Source organism: Eurytemora carolleeae, unplaced genomic scaffold (assembly GCF_000591075.1).
Source record: "Eurytemora carolleeae unplaced genomic scaffold, Eaff_2.0 scaffold878, whole genome shotgun sequence".
NCBI classification, from domain to species: domain Eukaryota; kingdom Metazoa; phylum Arthropoda; class Copepoda; order Calanoida; family Temoridae; genus Eurytemora; species Eurytemora carolleeae.
The window spans coordinates 60041-79549 of NW_019396831.1; the positions used below are offsets into that span (position 1 = coordinate 60041).

At 32.9% G+C, this 19509-nt stretch overlaps 1 protein-coding gene across 1 annotated transcript; it reads right to left on the bottom strand.

Moving 5' to 3' along the window:
• Positions 1-87: 87 nt before the first annotated feature.
• Positions 88-9076, bottom strand: LOC111709169 (integrator complex subunit 12). Its single transcript, XM_023482777.1, has 13 exons — positions 8909-9076; positions 8400-8482; positions 7825-7904; positions 6874-6905; positions 6163-6224; positions 4939-5034; positions 4676-4742; positions 4048-4142; positions 3430-3506; positions 2567-2709; positions 2035-2098; positions 1550-1601; positions 88-160 (listed from the first exon to the last, which is right to left on the bottom strand). Exons 1-13 carry the CDS (start codon positions 8928-8930, stop codon positions 125-127), a joined length of 909 nt encoding a protein of 302 aa, XP_023338545.1. The 5' UTR covers positions 8931-9076; the 3' UTR covers positions 88-124.
• Positions 9077-19509: the final 10433 nt, after the last annotated feature.

The following is a 19509-nucleotide window of genomic DNA, read 5'->3' on the forward strand; positions in this document are numbered from 1 at the left end:
AACAGATCCGGATCCTAAGCACTGATAACATTTTTGAAACTTTAAACCCAAAAATTGGAACAGATTCTTTACACTAAATTTTTCTTCTTGATAATAATATTCTTCATCTTTGATCCTGAACCTCTCATTTGCTTTTCTTTTTCCCAAGGGATGCTGCAGCCTAAAAAATTAATTGCTCGATTAAAAAATCACGATTATTAGTTAAATCTAAAGGACCTCACTAGTCTCCAGGAGTTTGTAATAACTCTTGTAATAATAGAGATAAATGGTGCTAACTTTGCACCTATATTCTTTTAATCCATAAGGGGCATAAAAAAATTTCAAATTTTTTTTTCTCTTGATCAGGGGCGTAGAAAGGGAGGTCCAAAACAGGTATTTATAAATATTTTTTTGCCGATGTATCATTATTGTTTTCAAGATTTTAGGTCTGACAGAATATTAGACCATGACAAAATAGCCTAACAAGGACAGATTCAGCTTGCAGGAGGAGCCCTGTATGGTTCAGGGGCTAAAAAGCCAACAGTCAGGGGGGTCCTTTGATCCACATCAGACTCCTGAAAAATGAAGAGGAATCAGTGCCAATAATGCAAAATTAAATAAAAAAAGGCAAGTAAAATTCTAAAAATGTTTTGTAGTTATTTGAATTGATAAATCATAAATATATACTTCTTCAGGGGCGTTAAGAGGAAAAATATCACTAAACACTCCCCTCCTGGATTTCATTAGTCTAAAAGTAAGAAAATAATAATTTTATAATATTTTAAACCATANAAAATTATTATTTTCTTACTTTTAGACTAATGAAATCCAGGAGGGGAGTGTTTAGTGATATTTTTCCTCTTAACGCCCCTGAAGAAGTATATATTTATGATTTATCAATTCAAATAACTACAAAACATTTTTAGAATTTTACTTGCCTTTTTTATTTAATTTTGCATTATTGGCACTGATTCCTCTTCATTTTTCAGGAGTCTGATGTGGATCAAAGGACCCCCCTGACTGTTGGCTTTTTAGCCCCTGAACGATACAGGGCTCCTCCTGCAAGCTGAATCTGTCCTTGTTAGGCTATTTTGTCATGGTCTAATATTCTGTCAGACCTAAAATCTTGAAAACAATAATGATACATCGGCAAAAAAATATTTATATATATAAATACCTGTTTTGGGCCAAATACCCCCCTTTCTACGCCCCTGATCAAGAAAAAAAAATTTGAAATTTTTTTATGCCCCTTAAGGATTAAAAGAATATAGGTGCAAAGTTAGCACCATTTATCTCTATTATTACAAGAGTTATTACAAACTCCAGGAGACTAGTGAGGTCCAATTTTCTGGCAAAAAAATAGAAAGCTCTATCTTGCGAAGACAACGATTTGGATGGTACTAATGTGAATCGGGAAAGTAACTTTTTAAATGGAAAAGAATTTGAAATAACGAAGACAGTCCCTTTAATCTTGATTGGACAGATTTCATTGTTTTATTGTTGTTAATAATCAGTGAGGAAAGATTCAAAATAATAATCTGAAATCCCCGAAACTTTGTTTATGTTTTACTTGTTTCTTCATAAGTTTTAGTCTCTTCTGCGCCTCCGTCATTTGTATAGAACTAAACAATTAAAGTGAATATTAAATCAAGTTTAAATATAAAGTATAAAAAAACGAGGGAGAAAAAATTAATTCTGATTACGGGTTACCATGAGGAAGAAGGATGGATATTAAATTAAAACGACGTTGAATGATTAAATGAATAAATGGTGACAGCAAAGTTGGATAAATAAGAAGTTATATTGTAATTAATAAACACGTAAATAGGTTACATTGTAATTAAAGAACAAGTAAATGTATTACAGGAAGAATTGAGCAAAAATAAGAATTAAGAATCCCAGTTTAACATAAATACACTCCTTGTTATAACAAAAATGAGTATTAAGATTTGAGTAAGTGAGTAAAACATTATGAAAGAATTGGTGACTCATGAATATATTTTTTTATTGACGACAGATTCAAATATTAAATTCTTAAAAAATAAATGAATTTACCCTGAACCGGAAGTGAGACTTGCCGAAGACGAATGACTTGAGTGTCCAGATTTATGCTTCGATGCTAAAACAAACTCAATTAATTCTATATCGCAGGCGTGCTGTGAATTTTGCTTAATAATTTAACCCCCTCCCCCCACTTCCCTTTCTTTAAAACAAATTATTTTCCTCGAATTGGGATATAAATAATGAATCAAATATTAAAGGGACAAAATTATAAAAGAAAATGTTTTCCAGCAAGCAACCTTAGACGTAGTTTTTAAGTGACCCAGAACCCTCCATTTGTAAGAGTGACATATCCGATTCCCTTTAAAGCTGTGTACGACCACGAATGAATGGGATATCTTTGTTTAAGCACTTCTCAAGCTAGAAAATCTATATCTCAGCATTCTTGATCAGAGATAAGTTTTATGGGTACTGTTGTTAATCGGGCATGTCCCTGTTTAATTGTGGGGTCCATTGATATAACACCGATGGTCCCTATCTCTAATTATACCAGCTGTTTTGGTACTGTTGATAATGTTAAACTAACCTTTGCTTGGTGAAGGTTTATGATGTTTGCTGGATTTATGGCTGGAGCTGGAGCTACTGGATTTAGAGGATTTTAGTTCAGGTTTTCCGCCAGTTTTCTCTACAGAGGTGGATCGGCTAGAACTAGAACTAGTGGGATTAGTCCTAAAAACAAATCAAAAACTTATTTTCAAAATCTAAAATCATACTTTCTAATACGGTTTCAGTGATCTATATTTTCAGGAATTACCCCCCCCCCCCAAAAAAAAGAACATTTATTTTCGCTTTAACATCCAATATTATTCCAAATTCACCAAATAAAAAAAGGCTAGGTAGGGAGCCACAGTTATAAAATTATCAATTGATGCAAAGGGTTTATATCTTTTTTCAAATTGAATTTGGGACTTGTACAGTAATTTTATGAGAAACATAAGTTACAGAACTGCATGTCTTATTTGTCCAGACAACAATTAATAATTTCCTTCGTAGTTTCTCCATAATAGTGACATTTATGCTTCAGAGATTATCATCTTTCTACAGGGCGCCCCTTATCATATTAGATTATTCTCTAAGCTTTAACGCCAAAATTACATACATTTTAAAAATTTATTCATTTCAACCCTAAAATCTTAATTTAAAGAGCTGATAGATCTAATATGATGTGGGACACCCTGTATTATTAATTCTTGCGCACAAAAATGTACACAAGTTACCACCCCTCCCCCAAAAAATTGAAGTAAATGAACAGAATACAACACAGAAAAACAGCGATAATCAAACAATACAGAATTATAAAAGGGACCGGTGGGTCGCTTAGAAGTTCTATCTTTAGCCCTTTTCATCTCAAATTCTGCAAAAATTATTGAACACATAAGAATTTGATTCCTTGAGCATCTGCTACAGTTCCAGATTAGGCGAGGATCCGAGGCTTCAGAGTTAGAGACAGGAGGATCATGACATTCCTTAGTGATCAATCAATCAATCAATCAATAAATAAATCAATCAACAAATCAATCATATCAGGAACCGAGGCTTTAAAGTTAAAAACATGAGAATCATGACATTCCTCATCAATCAGTCAGTCAATCAATCAATCAACGAAGCAAGCAATCAACCAATCACATCAAAATCAATCACAATAAATCACATGACAATCATTAACAATAAATGAGTCAATCAAATTATCAACTCGTTCATGTACATCAATCAACCGATTAATTAATCTGTCAAATAAACAATTCCTTCTAGTCACAAAAAAATTAACACAAACACCAAGGATAATATAAATCATTCAACCGATTAATCCAATAAATCAGCAGTCCATCTAGCTTTGAAGCCAACCAACCAATACCGCCAACACAACCATCCAACCACTCAACCGCCCAATCACTAAACCATCCAACCACCCACCCAACCAAGCAACCACCCGCCCTACCACCCACCCTACCAACCAAACAACCAACCCACCAGCCAACCCACAAACCCACCAACCAAGCAACCAACCTGATGATATAGGTTCTGACAGGAAGAGCACTCCATGAGTTTATTATTGCTCTCCTGGTTAAATGATTTACAAACCACGCAGGTACAATCCAGTTCTAAAATATAAAATTTTATCAGCAATAAAAATCCTATAAAACAACACATAAATATTCGATATGGAATTTGAAAGATGTCTGAACCCGCTAAACGTCTACACTTTTAACTTAAATAATCTAGCCAAAAAACGTGCGTTTTTTTAAACTAAGACTTGGACCATTGTTTTTTTTTATATAATTTATATTTACAGGCCCCTGTTATTTAAAAGTAATTGAATTCAATATTTCAGGAATTATATTTGATTAGTAGTATATTTGAAGACATTTGTTTTCGTTTTCACTCATAGATTTTACTTGAAAAAGTTTTAACTCTAATGAATACTTTTGCAAAACATAGAAAAGACGACCAGCCCTTTATTGCGTATTTATCAATCAAAGAGTATGAGATCTTGCAAAATACATACTGTTTTATAGTCGAGAGACCGATCTACAATCCTTCAACAGTTTTGATCTAACTGAATTTATTTCTTTGTGGATTTTTGCTCGAGATGCTCGGATTTCATTAATTGTATAATTAGAATAAAATATCCAACCAATATTCATCTGAAGATCTACAAACTCTCCCTGACTACTCTCACTCCCTACAGGACTACCAGGGGACTAGATAGATTGAAAGATTAATAGACAGAAAGATAAATAAATGTATAAATAAAATGGAAAACTAAAAAAACCTTCAAAATTTAATTTTTGTTTTTTTGTGATACTGTCCCCCGCAAAACTCAAAATTAATAAAACCTTTTATAAAATTCAAATTTAAAAAATATGCTTTTTATGAATTTTGCCAAAATGAAAATACCTCATTTGAACTTGGTGATCTTGGACGTTTAGATTCTGATCTTGATTCATGTTTAGGATCCAACTTTATCAAATCTGCTCTCAACCTATCCAGGTCCTGTAATAATAGATTCATGTTCAGAGTCCAGCTTTATCATGCTCTCAACCTACCAGGTCCTGTAATAATAGATTCATGCTCAGAGTCCAGCTTTATCATGCTCTCAACCTATCCAGGTCCTGTAATAATAGATTCATGCTCAGAGTCCAGCTTTATCATGCTCTCAACCTATCCAGGTCCTGTAATAATAGATTCATGTACAGAGTCCAGCTTTATCATGCTCTCAACCTATCCAGGTCCTGTAATAATAGATTCATGTACAGAGTCCAGCTTTATCATGCTCTCAACCTATCCAGGTCCTGTAATAATAGATTCATGTACAGAGTCCAGCTTTATCATGCTCTCCACCTATCCAGGTCCTGTGATAATAAATTCATACTTAGGTCCAGCTTTAATCTGCTTTAGGCTATCCAGGTCATGGAATCAATTAAAAAGTCCATCAACAAATCATATTTATTTACTAAATAATCAATCAATTATTTTTCATCTTTTATCTACTCCAGTGTGGAAGAAGACTGGAAACCGTTGAGTTTTTTGGGTGAGACAAAAAAAGATCAAAATTAATGCATATTCAATATGAAAAGTAAATATAATGCTTAACCCCAGATGGATCCTAAATAAAAATTATTTATACTCAGATTCTCATATTTTAAATAAAGTTTCAATGTAAAAAATGAACAAAAAAGATATTTGAACAAGAAGCAATATACATAAGCTGGACCTGGATCTAGATCTACGGCTCATACAACTGATCTAGGACGCATATAAAAAAGGATGCAAGCATATAATCAAATGACCCTCGATGTAAAGATTGCAAAGCAATGCCGAATCTCAACGTGGTACCCTAAAAAGATTTGTCTGATCAAATATGGACTAGATATCAATGTTTTTAATAAAAACTGATTACTTTCTATTATGGATTTGCTACAAAAATAACTCGAGCGTATTTCAACTGTAGGAGAGAAATGATCAAAATGTAGTACTTTTCTTCCTAGATGAACGACAATATCTTCCACATTATTTATTATTTAGGTTTTCAGGGCATCGTTGTGAATCAGACATTACCATCTTTGCATGGAGGGTCACTTAAAAGTACGCTCACGGTCCCATGCAAATTATAAACATTACCTTTCGTTTTTCCGCTTCCTTCCTTTCTTTATCTGACGGTCTCTCCCGGCTCACAGATCTACCTAAGCAAGGGAGATAACGGGTGAAAAATAAAACTAGCATTTAGGATCCATTTCATTTTGATGCGGATTCGGATCCAGGTCAAAACCAATTTTTATGATTTACTGATTTTCGGAACAAATGAAGGATTTTCAATTTTTTTGTTTTTGTTCATTTAAAAGCTAAACGTAACTTGACACACAAGGGAGGTTTGAAGTCGGAAAAAAGCTTAATTTTTCAGTAATTGCATGTTCAGATTAGACTCAAGTGTTTAACACAAATCGATTTTTTTTTCATACCCTATGGCTTGTTATTTTGTCAAAATTATGTTCTTCTGAGTTCTAGTATCTCAGTTTCACCATTTTAATGATATATCTTTTTATCTGTTTCTTAGCGTCAGATAGTCACCGGTTTAATCATATTCACTATGTGTATAAAGTCCCCTATTAAGGATTAAGAATTCTGGGATTGGATAAAAATGGAATGGATTCTAATGTGTAACATTAAGTGAGACAAATAGCTACGAAATTTGGACAGGTTTAGATTTTTCCCCTCGAAATAAATACTTCTTTCTTAACATTAATAAAAGATACTTTAAAGAAGATAGTCCAAGATTTGTATTTTAAGAATAACATTTTTTGAAGGCATCAATCTTTATTCAAGCTCACTTACTTGTCTCTTTGGAGTTGGACCCTGTTGGAGATCTAAAAAAAGAAATCATTTTTTAAAATTCAATATAAAAAATATTATTGCTTTTTATCAAGACTGAGCTAAACCAGTTGTTTTTCCAAAGTGGATTCGCTGATCTCCCAGCAGTAAAATCTACTGAACAATCTGCTGAACAATCTGCTGAACAATCTGCTGAACAATCTGCTTAACAACCTGCTGAACAATCTGCTGAACAATCTGCTGTACAATCGAATGTAAAATCTGCTGAACAATCTGCTTTAAAATTGAATGTACACTCGAATGCACACTCGAATGTACAATCGACTGTACAATCGAGTGTACAATCGACTGTATAATGGACTGTATAATCGACTGTATAATCGACTGTATAATGGACTGTATAATCGACTGTAAAATCGACTATATAATCGACTGTAAAATCGACTGTAAAATCGACTGTATAATCAACTGTATAATCAACTGTATAATCGACTGTATAATCGACTGTATAATCGACTGTATAATCGACTGTACAATTGACTGTACAATTGACTGTACTAACGACTGTACAGTGTATTATCTACTATATTTCTGCTGTAATATCATCTGATCAATCTTCTGTACAATCTACCGTGCAATCTACTGTGTACAATCAACTGTACAGTCTACTGCAAAATATTCTTTACAATATACTGTACACTCTACTGAACAATCTACTGTACAATCTACTGTATAATCTACTGTACAATCTCCTGTACAATCTCCTGCACAATCTCCTGTACAATCCCCTGTACAATCTACTCTATAATCTCCTTTACAATGTGCTGTAAAATCATCTGAACCATCTTCTGTACAAACTCTTGTAAATCTCCTTTACAGTGTGCTCTTCTGAACAATCTGCTGTACAATCACCTGTGCAATCTTCTGTACAATCAACTATACAATCTACTATACCTTGATGTGCGGGGTGTACCAGATCCTTTCCTGACAGCAATGGCTTCATCAAGCATAGCTCGCAACTGTGCTGTTGAATCCTGATAAATTCAATGGAGGACGGATTTCATAAACAGCAAGATTTAGTTGAACTAGGTATTTTAGTTGGACTACTTATGTAGTAAACTCTTAGCCAATCTTTTCAGAAGTTTGTCAAAATCTCACTATTCATTAATTTCAATCTCTGGTCTTATTTTGTTTTGCCTTCTGGGGAAAATTTTATTAGCAAGAATACAATTTTAAAATATTTCACCTAACATTAAAATCCTTTTAAAATTTGCAAAATAATCATTTCTCCAAACTAACTATACGTTTACGTTAGCAAAATCAACCCAATTTTCTTGGAAAATTGTGGCGCATTTACAGCAGAAATATTTTCTTTTTGAATAGATATTCTTAACAAAGTTATAGCGAGAATATTAACATTCCCCGTTAAACAATTATAAATCCTTTTTTAAGTATGCGAATTTTCAAGTTTGGCAGAGAAATATAAAATTGCATGTTAAGCGCAAACAAAATTTTACAGAACAATCTACCTTAGATTTTGACTGCAGAAGCCGAAGCGCTTTTACAAACGTTGGATCCAGAGCCGTTGCAGACATGTTGTAAAAAATTTTCACTAAAATGCAGAAAATAATGGTATTTTCATGATTTCATGTTTTCAGAATCCATGGATCCAGAGCAATTACAAGACAAATATTATGACCCCTTGAAACCAGACGGAGAAGATTTGATATGATCCAAACATTCAAGATTCTCAAGGGATTTGACCGTGTGGATAGCAGTACATGGTTTGAAACTGTTGGGAATGAGCCTCCAAGACGAACTAGACAATCTGTGTATCATTTGAACCTAGTTAGGAGGCAAGCAAAGACTGAAATAAGGAGCAATTTCTTTTCATTCAGGGTTATTGAACCCTGGAATAGATTACCAACTGAACTGAAAGAGAGCAAGACTATAAAATTATTCAAGGATGGATTGGACACTATCATGTAAACCAAAGATGCCATATAGGACCACACTGTAGCTCCTGTTATAATCCTACCTGGATTTCTAGGAGTCAACATAGAAGTATCGAAGAAGAAGTAAGTATGACGAAACCATAAATCGTAAATTTGCAAAACTGACAACTTATGTTGTGCAAAATTTATATTTCAGCCTACTCCCATTTTTTTGTAAAAAAATTTCATATATACACCATAGTTTAAGAAAACTTAAATATATTTATTTAAGGTTGGATTTATACAGATTTATTTCGAAAATTACTTTTTAAAAATAATTCGACGCGGTACAGCTGCGCTTTTCACAGTTTCCATGAAAGATGCTTCATCATCTGGACTACGCTGCATTCAATTTGTCCCTTACCAACATAAAACTTATTCAATATCGGAGCTCAAACCTTGTAAACAGGGCGTATGCAGGAATTTCTTTGAAGGGGGGGGGGGGATTTTTTATGAAATTTGTGGGAGGGGCCGGGGGGGGATGCTACCCCTATTTTTTATGTTTAATTTAAAATGTTTTAAACCGGCTGCAGAAACATGTAAAAGATATGAATAAGATGAACAAACGTTTGTTTATTAAAATTGTTTCTAAATTCTAATTAACCAATTTTACCGCGTATCCCAATAAACATTGGAATTTAGTGACGACATATTTCAATTGCAATAGTTTGAATTTTTATATTTATTGAAATAAGCGATGAGGCGTGACACATGTAAAAAAGAATAAGTTCCAGAATTACTAGCTGCGCACAAATAGATTATCAAGTACAGTGGAATGACAGTGAAATTAACCAATTATACACTACGTCACAAGTGTCAAATATTACAAGGACAATGAAATTTTCTCAAATTGGTTGACATGTTTTCCAAGATTAAATAAAAAAGTGTAAAAGCAGAAACTAAAGAGCACATAAAATTTCACTAATTTTACGGTAAGAAAAGCACTTTATTCTAAAATTATCACTATTATTGATGATTTTGTCGGACACAAAAACTGAATTGACACTTGTGACGACAGAATACAACTGTACTGAGAGTACAAATTCTACGTTGCCATCTACTAAGTACTAGAATCTATTTGGTTGGGTTTGTTTTCATTTTCCACTCATTTCTGGCATTTACAAACTCCATCAAAAAAAGGCTTCATTTCCTACCTTTCAGCTTTCACCATGTTTTATATCCTTCATTATATGTCATTCATTTGACATTAACTCCAAAGATCTGTAAAAAACTGAATTTATTTTAAGTAACCTAAAAAATAGTTTTACTCTAAGAAGAAAAAGATGTAACTTTTTAAAATCTTTAGATAAAGCTACTCTGCAAAACTTTGAAAAAATATTGTCTTTGTTTATATTCTTTTTTCTAATTTCTAAAATTTTCTTGTCGTCAATGTACTATATATGTTAGTTTCACTATATTTAAAGAGAAATGTCTTACTTTTAATTCTTAATAATCTTGATCTTTCAACATTTTATCCCCCCCCCCAGAAGAGCTTTTCTACTTAATTTGACATAAAGTAGAATTACGCTACTGCATTAAAAAACTCGATTTTTGGGTAAAATTTATCTATGTTACTTTGATAAAAATGATTAAGGAAGATTATCTGCGCGAAGCGCCAATTTTTTTAAAACATTTTTCCTAATAATTAATGGTAATCATGGACATGGAGAATGGAGATCAAGTTACTAAACGGGGATAAGGGGGGGGGGGGTAAGTAACCCCAATAACCCCACTTATTTACGCCACTGAATACTGGTACATCATTAAACTCTGATCAGAATAGATATTATGTAAAGATTTAAGTAAAATAATAAATGAATGTATTTTTACTACAGGGAAAGTGGCATCAAAAAGAATGTAAATGCACCTGTATGTTAAAAAAATCTTAAGCAGGAAATCTTTAGATATCCCAAAACTAAATATTTGAATTTTAGAAAAATTCCCCTGCAAGATTGAGGATGAGTACAAACAGCTTTTGCTAAAACTGGCCATTTTTTATGTACGTATAATTGGAATTTGTCTCTATAATGTTACTTTTTGCCAATTAAGATCATTAATCTAATAAAAGAAGAGAAAAGGATATATTTCTCAAAAAACAAAGAAATGATTTTAAATCCTATCATGTCATAAGACTGGATTTCATTTATTTCAACAGGCTCGTGTGTACAAGGGGTGCAGGCTGCAGCTATTGGCCCCTATAGACAAAAAAAGTCAGGGGTCTCGAGGAAAAGGGTGAAAAATGATGAAAAGAAGGTAAAAAAAGACATACAAAGAGGCGGGCTAAGGCAAGAAATCAAAGATATGAAACGATTTGATGTGCTAAAATTAAGATATTTTAAGATATCTTTTCATTGTAAAATTATAAAACTTTTAACAAATTCATGCATTATTATCCATTTCATTTTTTTTAGGAAAAAAGAGTTTTCCGCATTATCGATTTTGATTTGAGGGTTATTCCGTTGTCTATCTGTTCATCATTGAGAATCTTGTTCCTATCCGACAACAACTCTTTACAAGGTATTCAAAACAGGCAGGCTACATTTTGGAAATCCCATGGGCTCAAACAAATGTGATATTGATTGTTACTATAAATGTGTGAAAAGTGTATCATGCTGTATATAATTCAGTGTACTGTACAGTGTACCATACTGTATAATTCAGTGTACTGTACAGTGTACCATACTGTATAATTCAGTGTACTGTACAGTGTACCATACTGTATAATTTAGTGTACTACAGTGCACCGTACTGTATAATTAAGTGTATCTCACAGTGAAACATACTTTATAATTCAGTGTATTTTACAGTGTATCATTCTGTTTAAAATACTGTACAATTTAGTAAACTGTACAGTGTACCATACTGTATAAAATAGTGTACTATACAATGTACTATACTGTATAATTCAGCGTATTGTAGAGTGAACCATACTGTATAATTCAGTGTACTGTACGAACTGTACAGTAACAATAAGTCAGTGTATTGTACATAACAATGTACATGGTTAAAGATGACAAACTTTGCTCGAAATCAAATCTGACATTTATAATTTTTGAAAATGCGCAAATTTAACCAGAAAATCTGCAAAATACCATACTTTCTTATTTATGGGTGTTGTAAGCTTGTGTTACGTGTTCTTTTTAGGAATTAGTTGAATAGAATATGTTTATAGTAGCAGATTTGATATTTGAACCTTGACCATACGCGCAGAAAAGGGGGTTTCCCTGCAACCTTGCGCGCGCAAAGTTAGGTCAGATTACGTGCTTAAAGAATCTGGATCATACTGATGTTGTAAACTGTGGTGGTGTGACAGCTCCCGGTTTAGTTGAGTGCGCGCAATGAAATCTATTTCAAGAACCGTCAGTTTGGTTCAAGTCTTGAAGATAATTTGAGCAATTTAAGAAACGTGTGAAATTTTTGCAGTTTTGTTAATTTTCGCAATATTAAGATTAAACTTAAAGTGACTCTCCGTTTAGAAAAAGAGGCATGTATGATACACACCGGTATCCTTTAAACTTTTATCTTAACAACAATGAGAAAGGTATTGCCCATTTTCCATTTTGAAAAGTATGAATTTTTAAGCAATTCTAACATTTTTTAAAGATCATTTTTTACAGAGAAACCTTACTTGATATAATCAATTATAAGCTATAAAAAAAACAGAAAATCTCACCCATATTTGATCAAACTATGGTTTACAAAGTATATCTGTTATAAAAACACTTCACATGAAATTATATAATTCAGTCCCTTTAAGAAAGAATTCCCATGAAATTTCTAAAGGTGAACATGAAGTGAACTTGTGAGAAATTTATGTTTTTCATTTTTATTTGTTAAAATTGCTACAAATAGTATATGATCTTTATTTTCTTCTTTTTTTATACAGAATTTAGATTTATGTAATTGTGACATTAGCTTTCTAATATTTTCTTTTGAATTTTATTCGTTAACTTTTAGAGTTTGAATAAAAATGCATGGCTCCATTATCCAAACACTAAGTGTTAGTTAAATCTTACATACTGTTCATTGCATTCATTTATTCGGGGTCACTATCTTTAGCAACATTCCAATATCTCTCTTTTTTAATGCAGTCTTTTTTATTCCTTCTTTTCTACAGTGGTAGGCGATTATATCAATACAATGAAGACGACTTTCGATTTCAATTATGATTTATATCAAGCTTTTAAACAGCATTGATACACATAAATATAAAAGACAATTAAAAAAGCTTTACTTTGATTACTTGTAAACTTGTATTACAAAAAAAGCTTGTTAACAATCAAAACTTAAATAAAAAAGTCGTCTTCTTTGTATTGATAATATCGCGTACCACTGTATTTCGCTTATTATTATTTTTCCCATTCTTTTACCATCTCTGAACTTTTTTAAGGATCTTTAAACCTTAATTACAGAGGAGGGTGCAGGGGTGAGCCTTGAGTTTCTTAACCTTGAAAATAAGTAGAATTGTATCCTTGGTAAACCTGACTTACTAATATGTTACTATAACCCTTTTGTAAGAAAAAAAAACCCCGGGCAGTTTAAAAGGGTTTCAAAAATGTAATACAGGGTGAGTCAAAAAAAGTGTGATTTGCGGCGCCTGGTGCAAAATTGTACCTTTTTTTAGTGCAACTCTCCTGTATGGTGTTTTTTCAAAAAATATTGCAAAAACACCATACAGGAGAGTTGCACAAAAAAGGTAAAATTTTGCACCAGGCGCCATATATCACACTTTTTGTTGACTCACCCTGTAGACAGATAGATAGATAGAAAGATTGATATTTCTATATGTACATAAAAAGATAGCTTGTTATATAAATTTTCAGATTGATATAGATAGATAGATAGATAGATAGATAGATAGATAGATAGATAGATAGATAGATAGATAGATAGATAGATAGATAGCCCTGTGACAAGATGACTTTGCAATGTACGCCTATATACTGCATGTTTCTTGCACAAATAGGATTTAAACCTTAAAAGAAAAATCTAAATTCTCTTCTCATGCACAGGCACTTCTTAAAGGGACAAAAACCATTGTTTAATGTGATTCACAACAGTACCAATTAAGGCGTTGTCTGATCATATGAATATAAGGTACTAGAAATTCAGGGCCCATCTTCCTATTTAAACTTTAAATTTGGCTCTTCTCTTTGTACAGTATAAAACAAAAACAAAAAAGTTTGCGGATTTCATAATATTTTTTCGCGCATTTTCAAAATTTTACAAAAATAAAAAACTTTTAAACACAAATTTTTAAAATTTCAATCATTATCGACCTTCCCTGGAGTCCCTAGATGTCCCACAAAAAATTTGGGCCCGATCGGTTCAGCCGTTTTGACGTTTATTGAATACAAACAAACAAACACCCAGACAGACAAGCCAAATTTATATATAGATAATGTTTATTATTTCGAAAACTGTTTAATTTCAATTTCTTCGCATTTCTATTGTTGGAAAACATGAAGAAATTATCAGAACTAAACAATGTAAGTCTTAAAAAGCGACAATATCCACCACCTTATTGATCTTAGGTGCAGCCAGTTGTTAATAGAGCATTGTCATCTTTTTCTCGTAGGTTCTCTTGAAATTACGCTTACAGTCCCTTTAAACATTAATTGTAAAATATAAAATCTAATTCACCTTCTCATCTAACATGTTGCGGGGGTTATGTCAAAAGTATTCTTTTCTCTATTTTCTATTTAGGTCAATATTTTGAGATTTGACAAAAAATGTTTTTTTTATTAAAATTACGAAATTTGAGAACATTATTTGTCTTCAGACTGAGAACCACTATTTCGTGGATTTTTAAAAACCGAAATTTTTTAAAGCAAATTTGAAAAAAAATATAACTATTTTTACATACAGATTTATATACAGATAAACAAAATTAAGTAATGGTTAGTCAGAAAAATAAATTATTAGGAATTATCTTGAAAACAAAACAAAATCATTGTTTACTTTTACGTATTTATATTTTTGATATAAACATGTAGAAAATGGTGAATACAAAATACAAAATAATTCTGTTTGTCCAAGTTATTCTTAGCATGAACTGCTATGAAAAATAAGAAAAAAGAAAACTGTATATTTCATGGGACTATATACAGCAATTTTAAGTAACCTTCCCGATGCAAAGATGACATAGTCCGATTCACAACGGTATCCTTAAAAGCTTTGTCTGCTCAAGTATGAATTAAAATTAAAATTTATATATGCTCGTTTTCACGGCCCGCTTATATGTATGCTTCTATCTACCGATCTATACTATTCTGGGCTAGTGTACATGTAACTTTGTCGGTGGGCTACGCAGCTGTTATATTTCAGTGGGCCCTAGATATTTTTAGGAAATTTCTAAAACCTTTGCATACCAAATTTTAGGTTTTACTATAACAAATTTTTATTCTGGCTTTTGTTAACTTTTTAAAAATAATTTGTACTTTTAAAAAGTTTGAAGTGAAGTTCAGGATCCAAATTAGAGAAGAACTTTGGTAGATAGTGGGCCCTGGAGTAAGCAGAAATGAGATACTGTAGCTAAAATCTTGTGATCATAGCATTTTCTTCAAAGGGTTGGTAGCATCAAAGGCGCCTTGTTTTCAGAATTCCAAAATGTGGTCTGCCGTTTTTGTACCTTAAGAATTGACCAAGAAATTGAGAAATTTGTTTAAAAATCAAAATATTAAATATAAACAAGGTTGTTTAAATCTTTAGTATCTCCAACAGTTTTTATAATACAAAGAAGGAGGCTAAATCTTATCAAGTTTTAAAGACTTACAATGTTTTTCTTTACTACTTTGACATCTATTAACTTTACGAAAACCAAAGACAAATTGTAAGTTCCAGGGTCCAATGTCTAACGTACTGCATAACACCCCAGCGAAAAAATTACATCAAACCTTGACTATGATATATCCATCTATTATATATATCCATGCTTGTTTTGTTTCTTTAAACTATTTAATTTTATTTGCGGTTTCTTTGCACATTTCTTGATTACAAGAACTATTAGAGAATTCTTAGAAATTAAATTTCCACATATTGATCAGATTAAGATTTCAAGGGTACCGTTGTAAATCGGGTATTGCTATCTTTGCAAGGAGGGTCACTTAAAATTACGCTTACAGTCCCTTTAAACAGGTATTTTATTTTTGGTTTGATTTGTTTCTAGAAGTTTCCAAGCATCACTTGCGCTCTGCGAATACTGGCGCTCAATTAACGTACTTCTAAGAAATTCTGCAGGAAATAAATAAACTAGAATTCCAATCAGAACTAAAATAGGAAGACGACTTTTAGACTCAATTTATGATTTGAAATTGTCCAATAAAAATGTAATTCCCTTTGTTTACAAGCTGGATAGAAAGCAAAGTATCACTAAAATGTCGTCTTTTATATTGGTTTTAATAGGCTTACCACTGTATTGTGGGTTTACAATGATCCATTCAAGAATAGAGATATGAATGGGAAAAGTAGTTATAAATTGAAATCATGTTAAATCAATACAATGTTTGTAAATGAAAAGGTTATCAGAATATATTCATGTTCTCCATTCTCACCATGAAACACAAGACAAATGCTTTTTAAGAGGAGTATTGTGACAAAAATCTATGTAACAAAGTCAAAGGAAAAAAAGTTTCTGAACAAAAAGCCTGGAAATATAAACTTTGGTAAAAAAGTCCCAATTTTCTGAAGTCCTAGGACAAAATGTCATTGAAAATAAAGTCCTAATCTTAGATTCTTTGAATTTTTTATCCTAAAATAATAGGGGGCGGCCATTTAAAGTCTCAGGAAATACAATCACGGTAATTAAAGTCCTGAAGACAAAAATGGAGGGTCGGCTTGAAAACTAATCCTAAATCATAAATCCTAAACTTATTTCTACTGTGTTTTAATTTCCTAAAATGATATTGAATAAATACCCCCCCCTGTATACGCCCTTGCCTTTACCCCTTTGTAGAGATGGAAAAGACGGTTATTCAGGAAAAAAAACTGTTGCATTTCTGCAGCCTAAGAGAGCAGAGCTCTGCTCAGACAGCTCTCTGTACTATTTGCAGTGGATGCTGAGAAAGGTGTCTACACATAGGAGGGAGGGAAGGCCTAGCAGCTCTGAACCCCTTTCTTAGCTACAGTAAATACGGCCAGGGTAATAAGTCAAGAAATAGGAATAAGAAAGAGCTAATATGTCTAAAACTAATACAGTTTTAAACCCACTTCACTTGGCAATCGGAGCCCTTTCTGGAAGGGCCCTGCTCCACAGATGATTACAAGGGGACAACTCCTCATTCTTAATGCAGCGGTGCACATTAAATTTGATACTACCTTAGGAATTTCACTGGACTGGGTAACGGTATAATATGTGGACAAATTTTATGTTTTTTAACAAAACATTCCTGATACACCGCTCCTACAAACCCTTATCCTCATCTCTGCTCTCCTCTCTCTACCTTCCTCTAATCTTCTCACAAACATTAAAATGAGGACATTTCTCTGTTGGATCCTAAAACAAAATTACCTCTGAGCTGGTCACTTGATTATCCTCCATTGGAATTGCAACCCTGCTTTTATAGGAAAGTAAAAATGTGCAGTTCAAAGCAGGGAAGGTATTGCTCCCTTGCAGCAAATAAAAACAAACTTAAAGTTCTAGGAGTGGTGATCTAGAAAAAGCAAGTAGACAGAATATGCAAAGCTGAGGCTACAATTACAATTAAGCAAAATAAACAAAAAACAGAGAGAGGGACATTTATTCAATGAAAGGGTGATCGTGCACTGTCTTATATTATGGCGAAAAGACAGTTTTTCGTAAACATTCTTTCAAAAGCAGCCCAAAAAAGGGAAGCAAGAAATAAAGAACCTGCAGACATGCAGATGGAGAAAGGAGAAAAAAGATGAATATTTGAAATTATTAACTATGTCTCGTACCATTTTGTTTTATGAAAATTATAAAAAGAAATAAAAAAGTTGCAAAAAATTCAGGCCAAAAAATCAGAAAATATGTTAAAAATATTTTCTTTTACCCAAGAATAGATCAAAATTAAAAAATTGTAAGTTCCTTGTGGACTGAGAGTTTCGACTAAGAAACCTAAAACTTTAAGAATTTGTTTCCAATCTTCCTATTGATTTTAATACAGAATGTTATGGAGAGGAAAAATTCAGCAAATTAATTAAACAAAATAGTGCATTTCCATGTGATAATGTCATTGGAAGTTTGGATCTGTCATTTATGATTTTAAAACTTAAACTTATGGCTTGTAATTGTTTGCGCGCAGATTACTTCAGGATTTATGAATGTGCAAGATTAGCTATATTTGGAATAAGTCAACCCGCCTCCTTTAAACCTTCCCCCCCCCTCAAGTCGTGTAAAAGGGGGGGGGGAAATTGAGTCTAATCCAGAAACCTCTTATTCAAGTCAATTAAGGCTTGGTCGATTAAAATTGTGTTTAAATAACAGAATACACATATTTAGTTAGGGTAAAGATTTTGACGAAAACCAGTCACCCCCCCCCCCCTATGACCTCCTAAAATACCCCACTGTGCCTTCACCATGTGTTAGGTAATTACCCTTAGGCATTTCCCAAGGATTACTTCCCAAGTTACAATTTCCCAAGCAGTAACTTCCCAGAGGTAAGGTTGGGCCTTCTAGGGCGCCAAAAGCTATGTTGGGGGCTAAGACGGACTAGGGGGCCGATCGCTTTGGATAGAACAGGGAAAGGGGATGAGCACTGCGGCTAGGACAGACTTGGGAAGTTGCCACTTAGGAGATTGCACATTTGTAAGTTATAAATTGGGATATTACCCATGGTAACTTTGCGCTTGGTAATAGGCCTTTGAGAAAATACCCAATAATCTTCCACCATCTACCCTCCCCTTGTCCACCCCCCTCTCTCCGCCCCTCCCCTTCATCCTCCTTCATTTTTAATCTAAAACTCAAATTGCTGAACCTGGCTTGTCATCCGAAATATTAAAAATGCTCCACCCCGCTGTAAGACAAATCAAAACTTCTGTTATAATCTGCAGATGCATGGAAAACATTAAAGGGACTGTGTGTACATGATGCATGGAAAACATTAAAGGGACTAAGTAGCATCTGTCTGTTCAAATTTCAGGGAGCTCTCCAATTCGGTCAAGGCCAATAAAAATTAAAAATACTTTTCTTGACTAACCTGTGTTAATAACTCCTTTTCATATAATTCTTTTTTTTGAATTCAAATCTGTGTAGGTTTCTTATAAATCTATAAATATGTATTTTTACATCGCAATTTTACTTTGTGTGCGCGTGCATTACTGAAATATTCCAGCTTGAGAAATATATTGATTTCTTTTCTATAAAATCCATTTACCTGTAATCCGTAATCTGTAATTCGTAATCCGTAATTGGCAATCCGTACTTCGTTATTCGTACCCCGCAATCCATATTCATAATCCGTAATTTCTTTATGCAATCCATAATTCTTTATCCGTAATCCATAATCTTTATCCTTAGTCCGTACGCGTACCCCGCAATCCGTAATCTTTAATCCATATCAATAATCCGTAATCCGTAATCCGTAATCCGTAATCCAAAATCAGAGATTTGTCATGTGTTTACTATATACACGATTCTAGGAAAGAAAGATGTAAGATGAATTAATGACTAAACAATTTCAGATGA

Bases quoted from the DNA above. Each gene is read 5' to 3' on its own strand.
- LOC111709169 (XM_023482777.1), bottom strand. From the start codon at position 8,930: ATGTTGACTCCTAGAAATCCAG. The intron at 4,743-4,938 runs GTATTTTCATTT...CAATCTATCTAG, and splicing joins GATCACCAAGTTCAAATGAG to TCCCCTGGTAGTCCTGTAGG. The intron at 2,099-2,566 runs GTTAGTTTAACA...AGTTTGTTTTAG, and splicing joins TAAACCTTCACCAAGCAAAG to CATCGAAGCATAAATCTGGA.